Here is an 18,995-nt window from a genome sequence, read left to right as displayed (position 1 = left end):
CCAGCTTTTCCTGATCCAGCTCTTAGGAGCGTTTGCTGCAGTTTTTGTGAGGGACTCTCTAATTGGACCCCCTTCCCCTTGCTGAAAAATGAAAAAATGAATTTTGGGAAATCTGTTAGCATGGTATACCACCTGATGGCACTGTTGCATCGGGAACATCAACATTGTGAAAAAAGTCACCAGAGCATTTGGTTGCTTGTTTAGGGTAAATGGTCACGGTCTTTTGTTTTACTCTATTTTGTCTTTTTTGGATATCATCGGGTTTGTGTTTCTTATGAAGAAAAATCTTTGTATTCTTTAATTGAACAGTAACAATGTTCTTTCGCATTAATTTTTCCCTAGGCATTTTTGAGCACAGTGGTAATTATAATTAATGGTTTTCAACAGTCAACTTCTTTAGATTTTAAAAGAGAGAGAAAAAAGCCGGACATTTCTTTTAAAAAGCTGATTGATGACGAGATAAAAGCCTTTAAGATTCCTCTCTTCTCCCTCAGGAACAGAAGTGTGTGTCATTCTGCACTTTTGTCATTGTGGTTAGTGACGAGGTGTTTACTTGCTTGATGATCATTAACTGCTAGTAGAATACTTAAAATGTGTGATTGAGGAGACCGTGAAACTATAAGCAAGATTTTGTTATTGTTTTAGAAATGCATTCTTTTTAAATGGTTCACTCATTAACTGTCGGTCAAAATGATTATCACTCTCCCAGAAGGTTATAAAATTCAGTTTTCAAAGGAAGGATCTAAGTGTATTTTCTAGTTCACTTTTGGAAAAGTCAAATAAAATAACTAGCTTAAAATTTAACAGAATTTGTTCTTTATGTTGATTGAAAGTGTTTTATAACTTTCATGTGATTGAGGTGGCATTTAGCACTCTGTCCCCTTTTGGGCTTACATTTGTAGGAAGCTAGAAAAGCACACTTAAGTGGACTAACATTGAAAAAACATGTACTTTCTTAACATTATTTACAACATAGGGGATCTTATTTTGTGAAGTAATGAATGAATGGTCCCAGAACTTGAAGATTTATGTAGGGCAGGGTGACATGGAGTATCAGCTATCCATTTCATTATAAAAGATACAGTGGAAAAAAGGAATTTTAGGAAGTTGTCAGTTTAAAAAGGATTTGGTGAGTTTACAAGTAGAGGATTCTGAGAAAGTGCAGTATTTGACTTTACTTCCATGTGACCAGTTCCAAAAGAAACAAAAACCAGAATTACAACTACCTAGAAAGGCTTAATTAAAAGAGTTAAGATCTTTTAGGGAACCCGTAAACTAATTTTTAAATTCCTATTGAAGCTGAAAGCACTGACCTGTGTCCATGGATAGCATAGGCTGCTTTACTTTAAAATGGATGGCTCTACCTACCTTTCTTTTGGGGCTGGAAAAAGCTTTGAAGTAGATTGATGTAATTGGAAGAAGAAGAAAAAAATGAAGCAAGGTATAGGTGACTTGCCTGGGAAAGAAAAAAAAAAGGAAATGACATAGTTTGGTTAAATTTTTTTGATACTGCTTGTTATAATCTCAAATTTTATTGAAAGACACAACCAAGTTTAAAATTAATTTTATGAACTCAAGAGCTAGTTCTTTAAAAAAAAAATCCAAGTAGAGAACTATTTAGAAAATTTTTTTAAAAAGTATCAAAAAAAGTTTAATAATGAGCCAGACAGTGTTCTAGAAATATTTAAAAACCACTTGAGAACCTTAAGATAAGTTTTTGGAAAAGTATGTATTTTCAAAATTGATTCATGACAAAGTTAAATAGGCCAGTGATCACTGAATGAAATGTAGAAAGTTTTAGACTAATTTCTCTGCAGTATCATTTTTTCCAGAGCATAGGTAAGAAACCTTGCCATTTTATAACATGAAGAAATAGGTAAAATCTTAACAAAAAAAGAGCAAGGAAGTTACAAGTATGGCCCCATCTCATTTTTAAATGCTGATACAAGAATTCTAAGTAAAACACTAGCAAATTATATTAAATAGTATATTAAAAATTAAAATCCGGTGTAATCAAAGAGCATTGATTTTGGGAGTGAAAAGATACTTATTAATATATATAACATCAGTAGGGAAAATAAGAAACTGATTTTCCCATTAATTGCATAAAAGATAATTATTGATAAACTAGCTCTTGTTCGATAAAATACAAAACTTGAATCAAATTTAATGTTCTTATAAAAATAGGATGATACTTCCTCATTATGATGAAGAGTATTTTAGACTAAAAGCTAACACTATAGTTAATTGTGAGATAACCAGAGATACCCATTTATATAACAAATATCTGTCTAGCACCTGCTGTGTTCCAGGCGCTGTTTTTAGTGTTGGCAAACTGTTTCCCATGGAGTTTATGTTCTGATGGGGAAGGGTGACAAACAAGATAGCAACAAATGTAACAAGTAAATCATATGTTACAAGATGATAAATTCTATTTTTTTTTAAAATAGCGTAGGGTAGGGGGTTTGGGGGTGGGGTCGATTTACAGTTTCAGTGCCCTGTTCAGAAAGCATCTCAGCGAGGGGGTGTCATTGGAACTAAGACTTGACCTTCATGAGGGAGTAAGGGGCGTGGATATTTGGGAAGGTGTACTCCAGTGAATGAGGACAGCTTGTGCCTGAGGCTCTGAGGAGGATTAGGGGGAAACCGGTGAGGGTGCAGCTGTGAGCAGGGGAGAATAGTAGGAGATGAGGTCAGGCTGAGCCTCCTGACTCCCAGCGCATTGCCCTTTGTTATCCCATGACCTCCACTCTTTTGAGAATTAAGTCTTCTGACCTGTGGTTGTGGTAGTGTGGGAGAGATGGAACCTAGGGTTAGGGTTAAAGTCCTGTATTTGTAATTGATCATGAACTGAAAAAAAAAATTGTTGCTAAAGTGGTTATGAAAAACCTAGTGTTCTAGCTAAAATATAATAGTACTGTATTAAAATACAATATTCTAACTAAAGTTTGAAAAATTTAGAAAGTAATTTGATATTAGTATGAATCTATAGATTATGCTAGAAAATTAAGTGTGCAGTTGCCCTAGGCTTGCTTTTCTTTTTTCTTTCTTTTCTTTTTTTTTCTTTTCTCTTCTTTTTTTTTTTCACTAGCAGACGGTAAGAAAATTATTATGTATGTGTGAGATTACAGGATACCTAATTTTTGTAATATCATCAAGGAGTAGTGTGACCCACGTGTGCATTTTCTGTGTAACAGGAGCTTAGCCTTCAATTGATAAAACTTTAAGATAATTTAAGAAAACATTTACAATAAAACTTAACATTAAATGTTTTGATTCAGTTCATTACATAATAGAGTGTACTTTTCTATAAAGAAGAATATAATGCATTTAAAATTTATCGAGGTACTACTGCAGAACCACTACATTGTTGACTTCTCTCAGTATCTATACCTTTATTTCTAAAATGCTGATTATATTATCTACCTGATAGGGTGGATATTAGGCTCAGCAAGATAAATAATGTGTATTAGATACCTAGAATGGGGCTTGGCACATTGGTCAGAACAAAATAAATGACAATATTTTTTTAGTGGAGTCACTGGGGATTGAACCCAGGACCTCATGCATGCTCACCATGCACTCTACCACTGAGCTATATCCGCCCCCGAAAATAATTTTTTAAAAGAAATTGTAGTGGCCAAAGAGGAGTACAAAGTTTTGGAGGCCCTTCTGCATGAATTTGAGCATTTTTCCCTTTTTGACTTCACCTTTGAAGTTTATCTCCGTTCCTTCTTCCTTCACTTCTCCCAGCTAAGGCTGCGTCTGTCCACACTGGGAGTTTTTCGGATCTAATTCTAAGCCTTTCATGGTATGCAGAGTTTGCTCTGATGATCCAGCCATTTTCATGTCCTGTTCTATAGTACTGTGGTATATTCAGGGAAGTTTAAGACATATATAGTTATTTGTAGCTGTTCTAAATGGCTTCAGGTTGTAGTATTTGAGCTCTTGTTTTGAATTTGTCTAGTTTTCCCCTTGCCTTCCTTCCTGTCAGCTCCCGTTACTTCCTGCTGTCAGTGCAGCTGCGTGTTAGTTCCTCATGGCTTCTCATCCTCAGAGTCTTATCTGCTGAGTGTTGAGTTACTGGATAATCAGTTTTCATAAAATAACATCCCTGGCAGGAATGGAATATAAATTCTAGCTTGTGTGTTGATTCTGACTGGTTGTGGCTGCCTGGAGTGGTGGATTCTGGAGCTGTATCCAATTTTGATGAGAAAGTGCTCTGAAGAGGGAAGGGGGTGGCAGTGTTAGTGACCACATATTTCCATTAATTGAATGAAGAGTAAACAGGCCCTGTGTGAGAATCCGGGTGGCTTCTGTAATGGGTAAAATAAGGTGGTGGGTTTTGTGATTTTTTTGTGCATGTGTGGTTGTGACTCTTTAGATGCCTTTTTGGTTATGGTACCTTTTTACTTTGCATCGAGGTTTCCAGATAACTTACCCATGGATAAATGAAACAAATGATTTAAAAGAAATTTGTACTATTTAAGTTACCTTTAGGTTTGTTTACTCAGTGATTCTGTGATTAAAAATTTAAACCATGCTTTCTTCTCTTGGTATTTTATATTTTATCAAAATTGCGTGCTCGATGAGAATTGCAGGTGTGCGATAAATGCACTGAATGGAAAAGACCAGGTTGTTAAGAAACTCTCCCAAGGCAAGTTGAATTTCCAAATGCTTCATTACGGTGGCAATAAATAGGCATGTCTGTATGATTATTAGTTGTTATAATCATCTAATGTGTGAATATATCTGAGAAAGTTTAAACTTTAAAATGAGTTATTTCTGGTGTGCCCTTCCTTTTACACGTATCACATATAACTTTTGCAGGTTGGATTTGCTCCCATTTTATGCAAGATTGGTTGCTACATTGCATCCCTGCATGTCTGATGTAGCAGAGGATCTTTGTTCCATGCTGAGGGGGGATTTCAGATTTCATGTATGTATTTAAGCATTTCTTTTGTAATATATATATATATATATACCTATAAGTTGAGTGAGGATTCTTTAAGAATATGATTGTTTTATTGGTAAGCATGTTTTGAAACTTGATGGTGTATAACAGTACAGAATGTATAGGCTTCTAAGTTTTTAAAATGTAAATCTGCTCAACAGCTTGAAATTGATAAATGATATTCCAGTTTGGAGGTGAGCTGTGGCTGCTACCTTGTCTTCCCATTGTAGATACCGCATGTTTTGCTTTTGTAAGGTAAAAACTATCCTCCAAGATCAAGAGAGCCAGCAGGCCTCATTGGTGTTCCCAGAAGAAACATAGGATTGTCTGTGTTGAGTCAGGCCACAGTGCCTGTAGGATGCCCGTTTAGGTGTCGGGGGTCCAAATGTTTGGGGCACATAAGTTGCATAAATGCTCTGACCTCAGTGAATGCTGTCATAGACCATGTTTTTATTGACTCTTGCCTTAAGAATCTTTGCCTTGGATAGTGGTGAGTTTCTTACAGGGTATCCTGGTAAGTACCAGGGACCTGTTACCAGACAGCTTCCCTCTCTAGTCTGAGGAGTCTTAACAGACTGCCTACTAGTGGTTCCGGCAAACCCACGTTTCCCATCGTCTTGTGGATGCAGGCTCGGTAGGAGTAAAACGACACCTTAGAGGTCACGTTAGAAAGTGAACATGGGTAGACTTGGGAAAGACATGAAATGCAAGTGTTCGTGTATGCCCGTGGAAAAATTGTGCTGATAAAATTTAGCTTAAAAAATTTAGCTTTATAGCAAGTTGCTTGGAATGCAAATAAATGTTTGCTGTGCTCAGCACACACTTTGTTGCGCTCACTGCACACAGATCAGTAGTGTTGCTGAGCACTCAGAGCAGACCTCACTCCTGAGGTCAGGAATGTCACAGTGTAATTGGGAAGGTAAAGCATAAATACTCACAAAAGCAAGAGTGAAATAAAAATTTAAATTCTAAATATATCTGGTATAATAAGGAATTACGTGCTTAATTGCCAAGTGAATTGTTGGAGACTTAGTGCCTTGAGTCCAGAGGAAGCAAAGGTCTCTGTGAGGAGCGGGATGTACTCTAAAGGCTTCTTGCCGTAGGCGTTAAATTGTCAGTATGAGCTCTGTGGGTGAGATTTTTCTGCGCCAGCTTTTGCTGAAGTGTGTTTCACATTTTCATAGATAATATTAAGTGAGGATAGGTTTTTATGTCAAAGTAAGTTTGGAAACACTGAGATAAAGAAAGTGAAACAGTCTTGCTTTTGTTTTATTTTAAGAGTTCTCAAAACTTTAATAGGGTAATGAGCGCTGTGCGCCTCCTGGAAGGGGCTGAATGTAGTCAGTCAGAGGACGCACTTCGATAAATGCTAGTTCAGGTACAGAGGCCTTAAAAATCATGATATTGTTGATTTTTTAATCCCACGACACAGACAGAGACAGTCTGTTTCACTAGCAGGCGGTACGACTGTATTGTTTGAGTTACATGCATACAGCCCTCAACCAAAGCCACAAACAGCACATAAGTCGCCAGACCAAGCATAATGAGTGCTTTTGACGAGAAACCTAAAATTAAGAAAATTCTGTTCATGTGTACTTCCCCCTCCTGTCTTTGAAGGTTGGGGTGAGAGTTAAGGGAGGTGGCATTTTTGTTACTATTGTAAGGTTTCGTTACAACTAGCTAACACTAGGTTTCCAGAGTTTACTTTGGGAAGCGCTGCTCTTGGGAGGGAAGAAAGGGCACTTGAGGTCCTTGATCACCTCTGCTTCCTCCAGCATCTGCCCTTTCCCACCCTCCGCTTCCCTTTCCCCATCCTCTTTCATTTCCTTCTTGTTTGAGTGTTGTAAGGTGTGCTTGCCTCCTCCGCTCTGACACGTCCTCCCATCACAGCACCCTGGCGGAAGCCACCAGTGTCCTCCCAGTCGCCTCTTCTTAGTTGATGTCCCTGCAGATTCTGAACTGCTGGATGCTTCCCGCCTTTTAGGAAACCATCATCCTGTCTCCACCACAGGCCAGCTTTGTAACTTTGGCCATTACTTAAAAGCTCTAAACCTCAGTTTCTTGTCTATTAAATGGGATAATTTGTATCTTTTAAAATAGGATTGTTCTTACTGATGAAACAAGGTAATGCATATAAAGCTCATCACCCAGCACCCAGACATAGATGTCATTATAATAATTGTCCCTTCTCAACCACCACGCTTTCCTGGTTCTCATTTATGACCACTGTCCTCAGGAACATCCTTCTCTCTCTTTTCCAGCTGAGTTTATGTATTGCTGTTCCTCCCCCAGACTTTCTTCCTTCATCCTCCTCTTTGATGGAACACAGTTTACCTGGGGCTCAGTTCACAGCTGTTTCCCAGCAACCTCACATACACACCTGTTGCCAGAATGAATCTCCTGGTGCTTCGTTAAGTTCTCATGTACTTCTTGCTAAATAAGTCCATAAAACAAACTCATTATTTTCTCTCAAAAATCTCTTTTTCCTTTTCTTCCTCATACCAACTTCTATGTGCTTCCTGTAAATTTACAATATATTTTATCTAATTACTTTACTTTTGCTCCTCTGACATCCACGAGCCTGTGTTCACCACGTTCCATTGCTGTGTCTCCTGAAACACCTCCTCAAGCCTGGCGTCTCTTCTTTACACCCAGCGCCACTGTCTTTCACTCTCCGTAGCTTGAATTACAGAATAGCTTTTTAACCAGGCTTCTCCACCTCTGCCTTCTATCAGAGGTAGAGATGTACTGTCACAGTCTGATCCTGTTTGCCCCTTGCTTGAGAACCTCACCTGAAAAAGCAAGTTGGTTAACAAAACTGTATGAAATCTCAGCTAGTAGTCAGAGGAATCCTAGTTCAAACAATGGATTTGCTAACTTGACTAACAGGTTAGTAAATGTACTAGAAATGAGAGACCATTCACATGTACTTGGGGTTGGAATTTGGAGAAGGAATTTGGCAGTATGTTTCAGGATCCTTAGAGGCATTCATACATTGGACATCTCTGAGAATCTGTTCTAAGTAAACAGTCCTAGGTACCCAAAAGAACTTGATTCACATAATCAGTTGTCATAGGGAAAAAAAGGGAAAATAACCTAAAAGCCCAGCAGTGGATAAAAAAATGGTCATATGGGGTGTGGGCATAGCTCAGCGGGAGAGCACATGGCATGCACAAGGTCCTGGAGTCAGTCCCCAGTTCCTCCACTAAAAAAGAAACAAAGGGAAGAAAGATAAAGAAAATGGTCGTATAATTACAATGTTAAAATGATAGAAAGTCACATTTACCAAAAAGCTTTCAAATCATGGAGAAGTGCTTTTGGGGGGAGGGGAGGAAGCCATAAAATCTTACACATAATAAATTTATAGTCATGTTAAAATGCTTGGAAATTGAAGAATAGAAAAAAATTATCAGTATGTTAGCTGTGGCTGTCTTTGGATAGTGGGGTTATGCGAAATGTTTTTTCCTTTCTAGTTTTCTGTATTCTCCAAATTTTCGACAGGGCCTATTTCTTTAGTAACGGAGAGGACAACTTTTATTTAAAGATAGCCGTATCACCCTTACTGATTGACATTTTTGAAATCAGTGGTCTTTCAGCAGCTTGTTGGATCAAGCCTCTCCGTTGGTAAAATAAGTTGACCACATATCTCAATATAGGCATATTTATTTATAAATTATATGCATTTGCAATTCTACCACATATTTTATGTACATCATAAAATGTACAAAAGTTAACTTCAGAGGTATGAGATAAAAAACAAAAAAATAGAAATTTCAAGATTTTTTCCCAACAGTAAATCGAGTCTTGCCCACCCTACTTTGGAGATTAGTGTTCCATTGAATAAAATGAATGTTTATTTGAAGGCAGATTTACTTATTTATAGACTCAGTGCCTACTTAGTGTTTATTGTGTAGTAGATTTTTTCAGAAAGTTAGTTGAATGATTGAATATTTATGTGAAACCAGTAAATCGTGGAGGACGGAAAATAAAATCTTTGGATAAAGTTGTAGAGGGGCCAATCCAGTTTGGGGCAAAGGGTTCTTCCTTCAGGGGAATAATGAATGATAAGCTTTGGAGATTCTTACTTTTTATATGTTGATATATCCAAAGAGTTTTTTTATTAATGTGTATGAATTTAGTTACTCAGTTAACCTCAATTTTAGCAGTCCAATAAATGAGTCATAGGGGGAAGGTATAGCTCAGTGGTAGAGTGCCTGCTTAGCATGTGTGAGGTCCTCGGTTCAATCCCCAGTACCTCCGTTAAATAAATAAGTAAATAAATAAACCTAATTACCCCCAAATAAAAACAAAACAAAAAACCAAATTAAAAATAAAATATTTTTTAAAAATACATGAGTTATAAGCACCATTTTTGCTAAATTTGGTTACGTAAACAAAATCTTGTGAGACATTTCTGAACTAAAAATACATGGAAAATTTCACATTGTTAATTGATCGGTATTTACTTTGCAGAAGTGTTTGATCAACCATTTGATCATAAAGAATCATCAGATGAGGTTGGAAAATACTGAATGAGGAGTCAGAATAAGTTACTTTTTTTTAATAAGTCATAATCTGTTGAAAAGCCTTCAGTTTTTTCATCTGAAAATGAGTGAGATAATTGATTTCTAATATTTATTTAAAACATCTGTCATTTTGTCATGTTAGTTACATTGTATCTCCTTAACCTCCAAAGTATTTAAGAAGAGTTGTGAATGGTACATGATGCTACATGTTTTGAAAGCTGTGATGCTCAGTAATACTTAAACTTTTATGTTCATGATACTCCACACACAAGTTGTTAAAATCTTGTGAATCCAGATTCACCCAAGGAGACTTTTTAAAAACATGTATGTGTATTTCCAAGCCGGGTCCCTCAAAGACTCAGCGTTAGCATATCATTTTTGAAATGCTGCTTTATACTTTTTGTTTGTTTCTACATTTCTTTAACTGTAAAAGGAACATGTTAGTGTGGTGTGATTTAGGAAATATGACAGATACAAAGTAGAAAGGAGGGAACTTCATAATATCACTTAAGGCAAATCTTGTTAATATTTTAGTGGTTTTTTTTTTTTACTTTTTTTCTCTAGTTTTTCATGGATAATTTATATTTTATGTACAATTTTCCATTTTTTGTTTCTCAGAAGCATGTTACAGTATCACATAAAATACTTCTCACACATCATTTTAAAGTTTATGTAACCTGTGCTGTGCATTGTTCAATATCACGTGAAGTGTAGTTCTCATCATTACTGCTACCACCATCATCCTTATTTTTATCTTTATTTTACCAAGTGAGCCAATAGGGTCAGAGAGTTTCAATGAATTGTCCAAGATTATATATCCCCCAAAATGACAAAGCCTCACAGCCCTGTGATATAGGTTACTTTTATTAGTTCCATTTTACAGACAAGGAAATTGAGGCACAGAGTTTGTCACAGTTAGTAAGAGATAGAACTGGAATTAAACCCAGGAAATCTGATCCAAAGTCTACACTCTTAATCTAGAATGTAGATTAAACTTGCCTCAGAGTTCAAAAAATAAGTTGATAAGAGGTGCTTTTTAAATGCAGTGTTTATCAAACATCTGTTTCTGAAAAGGTCTTTATGAAGGCTGTACTCTGTTCTAAATTGCAAGACTAAAATAGTCAAGTTTATTCAGTATTACAAACTAGAACCTAGTTCTATTTTTTGTTTGTCTCTAATCTCTAAGTTATTTTATATGCTTTAAATCACATGGTTAAAGTTCTGTAAGTCGAGTTTTTGTTATTTTATCTTTAATTGCTGCAGTTTTATTAATGCTTTAGATTGAATGTAGTTAGTAGTGAGTTTCTAGTTTACTCTGGCTTTTTTAAAATGAGTGAACATAGTTTTGTTCAAAATTTATCCCTGAAGTTCTAAAAAGCCTAAACACCTACTTCTGCTTACAATAGAAAGCAGGTCCTTAAAAATGAAACGATAAATTCTACTCAAGTGTCAGCTGTCTGAGTATGTAGAAATTTAGTACTTATGTAAAAGATTGTCATTGATTGTCCAGGTGCCGATGAGGTTATAAGACTTACTTTAAATCCCAGCACATGCTAGGGTAGCGGAATTCTCGAGTATGAGCTAGGAGACGGGGATTTTGGAAGTGATCCTTGGTCAAATCACTTGAGAGCTTTTGTTCTTCTATTGTTGTTGTTTTAACTATTAAATCAGAATTATAATAGCTTTTGCTCCTTTCTCAGAATGTTGTTATGTGGAACAAATCAGGTAGGATAGTATTCTGGAAAAATAAGAAACACTAAACTAGTTCAGAGCACTACCATACATATTGTCATTGTTGTTCAGATAAGAGTTTCTAGACTGTCAGTTTGATTTTCTGATGAAAATGTAGTTCTGAGGTTAAATCCAATTATATTTATCTTATGTGTTGTTTACATTGTACTGTTGTACTAGGATTTTGTTGTATTCAGTGTTTCTTGAAATGTGTGCCTAAGTAGAGGGCTTATATTTGCAAATCATTTGAACTTTGACTGTGACTGTTGATAAAAAAAGAATAGTGATTGTATTAGAAATTTCACTGTACTAATGAATTTATAATAAAACATATAGTATATGGTTCATAACTGTAATACAAAAACTGAGCCTTAATATTTTTGCTTAAGTGAGCTCTTGGCATTTATTAGTTTTAAAACAACATTTCCTAGAGTGTATTCCTTATAATTTTTAAAACAACATTTCCTAGAGTGTATTCCTTATAACATTGATTTAATTTAACAAACTAGTAGTTAATATTTCAAAAGAGGGGTTTATATTGCCCCCAAAATTTGAGAAACATTGAATTAAGTTAATAATAAACAGGTTTCTTTATTTGAGAGCCTCTTTAAGGCTGATAAAATACATTGTTTCCCCAAATTATTTGACCATGAAACTGTTTTGCAAAGCATGTCCTGGCACTGGTGTTCCACAGAGCTTATTTTGCCTTAACTTAAAATAGTTTGAATATAGCAAGAAATTATACTCACATTTATTTAAAAAATCTAGAGTGAATTCAGTCTTATTAAAATAACAATTTTTATCACAGATTTCAAAATGATATAATTATCTAAGCAGTGTCTCTTTTCTCTTAATTTGTAGGTGCGAAAAAAGGACCAGATCAATATTGAAACAAAGAACAAAACTGTTCGTTTTATTGGAGAACTTACTAAGTTTAAGATGTTCACAAAAAATGATACACTGCATTGTTTAAAGGTTAGTGCTGAATCATTTGAAATATTTTTAATAGAGTTAAAGTTTTAGTTATAAATGCTGGAAAAATGAAATAAGATGTATTTAAGTAATCTAAAGGAAGACAAAAAATAAGTAAAAAAAGAACATTAAAGAGATGAGCAAAATAGAGACCAAATAAGAAGATGGTAGATACAAACACAGCTGTAAAACTGAAAGTTTTTTTAACGCTGTAGTTGAAAGGAGTCACGTTATGAACAACAAACATACTAGTATATTTCTTTCTACGAATTACTAAACATATATAGGAAGTCTGTACATTTCTTTGACACAAATTCATTTCTGTAAGTTCCTTTTAGGGGAATAATCATAAACGTGTGCACAGGTTTATCTAGAAGGATGTTTGTCACACCATTGTTTATAGTGGCAAGAAATTGTAAACAATTTGGACGTCCAGTAAATAAGAATCAGTTGAGTTTTAGTGTAGTTCGTATTATATAGCGTTATGTACCTTTTCTGTCATGCCCTAGAAGGATAAACAAGGACATGGAAAATACTCCTGTTAGTCAAAAAAAACTAAGTTATTGAATTATTAAATGATATGTCTAAATTTGTTTTGGTTTAAAAAATGTGCACAGAAAAAGATTGGGAGGATAAATACTAAAATGTGGTAATGTGTTTGTAGATTTCACACAGCTATTTACACAATGTTAACTGTGTACGTGGCATTTGTTTAAGTGCATAGCATCACCTAATAAATACAGCAAGGGCTTTAGTGTATTAGTTTCCATATATCTTTCCAAAAGGAAAGACATTAAATATGTTGAAGTATTTAGATAAAGTTTTGTGGTTGAACACAGAAGATACCCAGTGATTAAACTTGGCCTGTAAAGTAGACTTTTTTTTGCAGTGACATTTTAAAATTGTTGCACACATTAGATGTATAATATTTTTTTTCTAACAGAATTGAAATGTGTCTTTTGGTTTTTCATCCCTGTTACTATTACAGATGCTTCTGTCAGACTTTTCCCATCACCATATTGAAATGGCATGTACCCTGCTGGAAACATGTGGAAGATTTCTTTTCAGATCTCCAGAATCTCATCTGAGGACCAGTGTACTTCTGGTAAGGGCTTGAAGATCCTTGCAAGAGCTTGAGGTGTTTTGTTTTGTTTGTTTGTATTTTTAATTTTTTTGGTCTTTTTTTGAGAGGAGGTGGTAATTAGGTTTATTTATTTAATGGAGGTACTGAGGATTGAACCCAGGACTTTGTGCATGCTGAGCACACACTCTACCACTGAGCTGTACCCTACCCCCCAAGCTTGAGGTTCTTGATGTACTCCAGAGGTTACACATTTTGACCAGTGCCAGTTATTTTGCCCTGCCATCTAAAAATGTTTCTACCTAAACTAGAACTCCAGCCGTTTCTGGAGAGCTGTAGGAAGTTTTCTCATTTGGCTGCTGCTGAGTTCACAATATTGTAAGGCGGGATTAAGTTCAGCCCCAAATAATTTTTGACAGATTATGCGAGTGAACAGCTGCTCTAAATACTATTGCGTTAGAGCTGTCTTTACAGATATTCTTGGTATATTGTTACGTGCCATAAGCACATAAATTATAAAGCTTAAAATTTTTAATTAAAAAAACATAAAATATAAGCTTGAAAGATTAGTTTAGGGGAGACGACATTTAGCTAATTAGGGTGCCAAATGGCCATCAAGTTTATTAAACAATTAAGTCATTATGCTTATTGATAATATCCATGTGTTCGCTTGCAGCCTTGAGCGGGAGAGAGTGTGGTGGGGGTGAGAGTTGGTGTTAAAGGGAGCGCTGGGTCAGGAACCACCTCAGTGTTGCTTTTACAGAAGTGCTGATTATATCACTTTCTCCAGGTGCGCTGTTCTTTTAGAATCTAGTTGTAAGCTTGAATACTTCTCTGCCAATGATACTTAAAATCAAAACCATGGGAATTTATTTCTAATAAACAGAAATATTAATGTGAAGACCATCAAGTGAAATTGATTTCCACATTCTCTCTATGCTGATTGATGTAACAGGCATTCCAAGTTCAAAATAAATTTTTTGACCTTTGACCTTTGTTATTTTGTTTTTTAATGGAAGTATAGTCAATTTACAATGTTTTAATTTATGATGTACAGCATAGTGATTCATTTATATATATATATTTATTTCTTTTCATACTCTTTTTCATTATAGGCTATTATGAGGTATTGAATATAGTTCCCTGTGCTATATACAGTAGGACTTGTTGTTTGTCTGTCTTACATGTAGTAGTTAATATCTGCAAATCCTGAGCTTCCAAATTTATCCTTCCCCACTCCTTTTCCCCTCTGGTAACCATAAGTTTGTTTTCTCCAAGTTCAGATTTTTATTGTAAAACTCTTCCTCCTCTAACTCAAGCTGGTGAGGTTAAATGAGACCCTGCGTATGAAAACGTAATACAGATGCCAGGAATGCTCAGTTTTTTTTTTAAAAGAAAACTATATTTTATTTATAATAGTGAACTCTCTAATTTATTCACTCGGGAAAGTTTACTGGCCGTGGTGGTGTGGCTGCACATTGCATTGCTGAAGACCAGGGTCTTTCCTGCCCAACTGGTTTTCTTGGCTCAGTGGATCTTTCCCTCTCTTATAGCAAAAGCAGCTAGCCTTTGTCATTGGGTTTGTTTTTTTTCGCTTTCTGGGTAGGAGCCTTGTTTATCTATCATCTAATGGTTTTGGGCTCCTCCTGTGTGTTAGGCGCTGAGTTCTGCAGGGATGTTGCTGCTGTTTGGGAGGGACAGTACAGAGAAATGAAACACAGCTGCATCCTCAAAGTGGTCCGTATTGAATGCTAATTCTAATGCAGTGTTGTAAGTGCTTAAACAGAGGTTTGTAGAGGCTGTGATGGGCTCGGGAGGGAGTACTTAAACCAGACGGAATGAGTCAGGAAAGCTCTTCCCTAACAGCTTCACAGTATTCACTGAGCGCAGACCCTTCTGTCAGACCCTTCAGATATAAACGTGAAAAAGATATCCCTGCCCTCATGGAGCTTACAGTTCAATAACCCAGACAGATGAGTAAATAGACTATTGGAATACATGGGGAGGACACGCAGCAGAGCAGTGGGGGTGAGCATCGGGTGTAATGTGTAGAGGAGATGCTTAATTCAGTCTTGGTGTGTCAGGAAGGGTTTCCTGGGAAAAATGGTGTTTGTTTTATAGACTAGCCTGAGTCTTAAAGGCAGAGAAGAGAGACACATTGACTCGAGTGGCCATGGATAAGACTAGAGAGGCAGGCACACACTAGATTACACGTGAGGAGCCCTGAGCGCCATGCTAAGAAACTAGGGTTTTCCCCTGATAAGCAATGAGTATGTTGAAGGATTTTAAGCAAATAGGTATAATTAGATTCATGTTTTTAGAAAGATCAGTGTGGAGGAGATACTTGAGGTGGCTGAGGCCAGATGGAAAAGGCTGTTTTCAAAACCTAGGGGGAAAGCAGTGAAGAAAAGGTAAGGGTGAGAGGCATGGGGAATGATAACTGGCTGTAGGAAGAATTTTAGGAAATAGAACTGATGAGACTTGGTGGTGAGATATAAGGGATGAGGAAGAGAAAGTGCCCTCAAGTAAAACCCAAGATTCTGACGTGGACATCTGAGCAGATGCCAGAGATGAGGGAATAGGGGGAGGAAAGAGGTGATGAGTTTGGTTTGACACACGTGGATGCTTACAGGATAATCTAAAATATGTCCCTATTTGTTTGGGAACACATGTAACCTTCTAACTGAATTGCATTTAAAATTATTCTAAGCTAATGCTAAAATTAGTTGGTGTGTTTGTTGGGGGAAATGATTCTAAAATAGTCCAAATAACAGGTTGAAACTAATGTTGACTTAAAGCTGCATTACGTGTGTACTGGTGATAAGTAACGCATTATGTTTTGTTCAAAGAGCTTACACAACGTGGGCATTTTCTCCAGCCCTGTTCAATATGGAGCTGTTCTCTCTTTTTGAAAGCGTCACCGTTTATTCACAAATTCATGTATAAATAATTGGAAGCCTCCCATGTGCTAGGCCAGGTACTATCTTAGGTGCTGGGTTTACAGCAGTGAAAATGCTGCAGCCCTTGGCCTGGCTGGGCTTACATACCCAGCCGTGTTTACAAGACGGGGAGTCGTGTCTCCGCCCGCCGCCCCAGTCAGGCGCCCGCCGCCCCAGTCAGGCACCCACCTGAAACTCGTCAGTGGTTTCCCTGTTCATGCTTAAAACCCAGCGTTTGTCCCACGGTCTGCAGAGTCTGTTGTCAGCTCGCGCTCCCCGCCCCTTAGCGCTGATCTTGCACCTTTCCAGTGGCACCTGCCTGGCCTTCATTCGTTCCTGTAGTGGCTCCCCCGCGCCCGCTGCTGCCCTCCCCACCCAAAGGATTTTCCGGTCCAAAATGTCAGTGGTGCTGAGGCTGGGAAACCTGAAGTGGGTGATGACTGAGTTGACACGTGCTTTTAACCACCTCCTGTAAGCTGATGCTGAGGGCTTGGGTGTTCTGTAGAGATGCCCTGGGTTTACCTGGAGCGACACTGGATGGCACGGGCTCTGAGGATGAATTTATTCTCAGCTGATGTATGTGGAACAGCCAGAGGCGTTCACCCCTTCGTTTGTATTCTCAGTCCTTAATTTCAGTCACTCATATACCAGCCTTGTTTTACTTGGAGTTCATGTATTTGGTAGAGTCATAATTTTGCATAAAGTTACATTTTTAGCAAAGTTCTCTGAGTATTTTATTGGACAAGGCCTAAGACCAGGCAGTCATGGACTAAAAGTTTTTCTAAAAACATGATTAATGGTATCATAGTTAGTCTGCTGGCTCACTCTTGGAAATACCTCGTGACTGTTTTTTCCCTTTTCTAGCCCTTTATCCTGAAATCTTATCACTGAGAATGGAAGTTTAAGTAGGAATAAAGAAACCTTCGGATGAAAGTATTTTGACTAATTTAGACTTTATATTTTAGGAACAAATGATGAGAAAGAAACAAGCCATGCACCTCGATGCGAGGTACGTCACAATGGTCGAGAACGCCTATTACTACTGCAACCCACCCCCAGCTGAAAAAACAGTGAAAAAGAAGCGTCCTCCTCTCCAGGAATATGTCCGGAAACTTCTGTACAAGGATCTCTCCAAGGTTACCACCGAGAAGGTAAGTCCTGATGAAGTCACAGAACACCAGTCAGCTTGAGATTGGTGGTGGTGCTAAGCTTGCATAACCTTCAGCCAAGTCCGCTCCGTTCCAGCCTCATGGTAACAGCACAGAGAGCAGTGCCCTTTCCTTCTAGTCCTGCCCCAGAGTGTTTTAGGCCAGGGACATACATTTCAGTTTTCCTACATCAGCCTGTTTATGAGTTGCTTCCGTGCCCCACAGGGTAAGAAATACACGCAGCTCACATTGTTCACCTTTTGTAAATGGAGAAATTGAGGCAGAGCTGTTAAAGCCCCGGGAGTGGAATTTCGGAGAGGCGGGGTTAGGTCCCAGGCTCCACTGTGACTGATCGTGTACAGGTCATTCCAAGAAGAGAGTCATATGCTGGTGCTTAATAAACGGAACATACGTCTTGTTTTCCTTTCATGATAATAACTTCTTATTCTGATAAAAATGATGCTTCTAAATCTAACGTTGATGCTGTGTATGTTTGAAACTGTTACGTTGTCTCTGATATCCTATCAATTTGCCTTCAAATATATTGCTTCAGTTCAAGGGTTCTGAACCTTAAGTGGGTTTCAGGAGGCCTGTAACCTTCTGAAACTTAATAATTTTGAACCTTTGGGCGTGTGTAGTTTTCTGGACGAAGGTCTGTAGCTTTCTTTAGATTCTCAGCAGGGGTCAGTTTCCAGAAAAGGTTAAGAACCACTGACATATTACCTTAATTATTGTAGTTATGTTGTTGGAACCTTCATTTTTTAAGTAAGATGTGTCAAACAAAACATTTCTTGGTTAACCCTGCTAGTTAAAATAATATGGTATGGAACTTTTTTCAGGAAAAAAAATAAAGCCAATTAACTTTTGGACAGCTAAAACCTGTGGGGAGGATAAAGGCATGGAATCATACATGTATTATACGTAGATGGAGTGGAAGGTGATGAGGCATGATAGTGCAGCTTTGAAAATTGAAGCCAACTGTAGAGCGCCAGAGATAGTAGTCATTTAAAACAGCAGGATTTGGAAAGCTATTTCAGAATTGGCTGGAAGTTTGAAAAGTATGGCATGCTTATGCAGTTGACATGACGTTAACATTTCCAGTGAAGCTGATCTATTTAGTGCTTGAAAGATGGATTGTGGGCATAGAGTAGAGGTGAGAGGACTACTCTGTAAAGTCCGCTGTGGTGCCCATTTGTTTTCAGGATACAGATGGATTAGAACTTGACAAGTAAGCTCTGCTGATCATCTCATTACCAGTAGCATTTTTGAAATAGCAGTAGCTGACTTTACTGGGGTGCGTGTACTGTGACACTCCCCTGTGCGCTTGACACACTCTACATTGTGATCCTTGCAACAGACCGTGAGGTAGGGGCCTGTCATCCCCCTTTTACGTATGAGGAAAAGGGACATTGTGTGATGTCAGTCTTGATGTCGTGTCCTCCATCTTAAGTGACCTTTTACCCAGTTTACCTTGGGTTTATTTTCGTTTATTGGAAATTTTTCATCTATAAAAAGAAGTGTCTGAGATTATTTACATCAAATCACGCACAAAAGAAAACATTTTTGTTAAACCGTGAGTATTTCGTACAGTGACCTGAGTATGTGAGTGTATACCATTGGCTTGATTGAAGACATGGAAACTCT

At 37.3% G+C, this 18,995-nt stretch overlaps 1 protein-coding gene across 2 annotated transcripts in view; it reads left to right on the top strand.

Moving 5' to 3' along the window:
- The window catches only part of UPF2 (UPF2 regulator of nonsense mediated mRNA decay), an 86,355-nt gene that overhangs the window by 36,022 nt on the left and 31,338 nt on the right, over positions 1–18,995 (top strand). For both annotated transcript variants that reach the window (XM_072955369.1, XM_072955370.1), the window contains exons 9-12: positions 4,831–4,939; positions 12,073–12,186; positions 13,172–13,288; positions 17,169–17,354. In XM_072955369.1, coding sequence (XP_072811470.1) covers positions 4,831–4,939; positions 12,073–12,186; positions 13,172–13,288; positions 17,169–17,354 — 526 coding nt within the window. The remainder of the gene's footprint in view (positions 1–4,830; positions 4,940–12,072; positions 12,187–13,171; positions 13,289–17,168; positions 17,355–18,995) is intronic.

This window comes from Vicugna pacos, chromosome 35 (genome assembly GCF_048564905.1).
Source record: "Vicugna pacos chromosome 35, VicPac4, whole genome shotgun sequence".
Classification (NCBI taxonomy): Eukaryota; Metazoa; Chordata; class Mammalia; order Artiodactyla; family Camelidae; genus Vicugna; species Vicugna pacos.
Note: the sequence above shows the minus strand (reverse complement) of the source record. Positions and strands in the feature narration are given on the sequence as shown.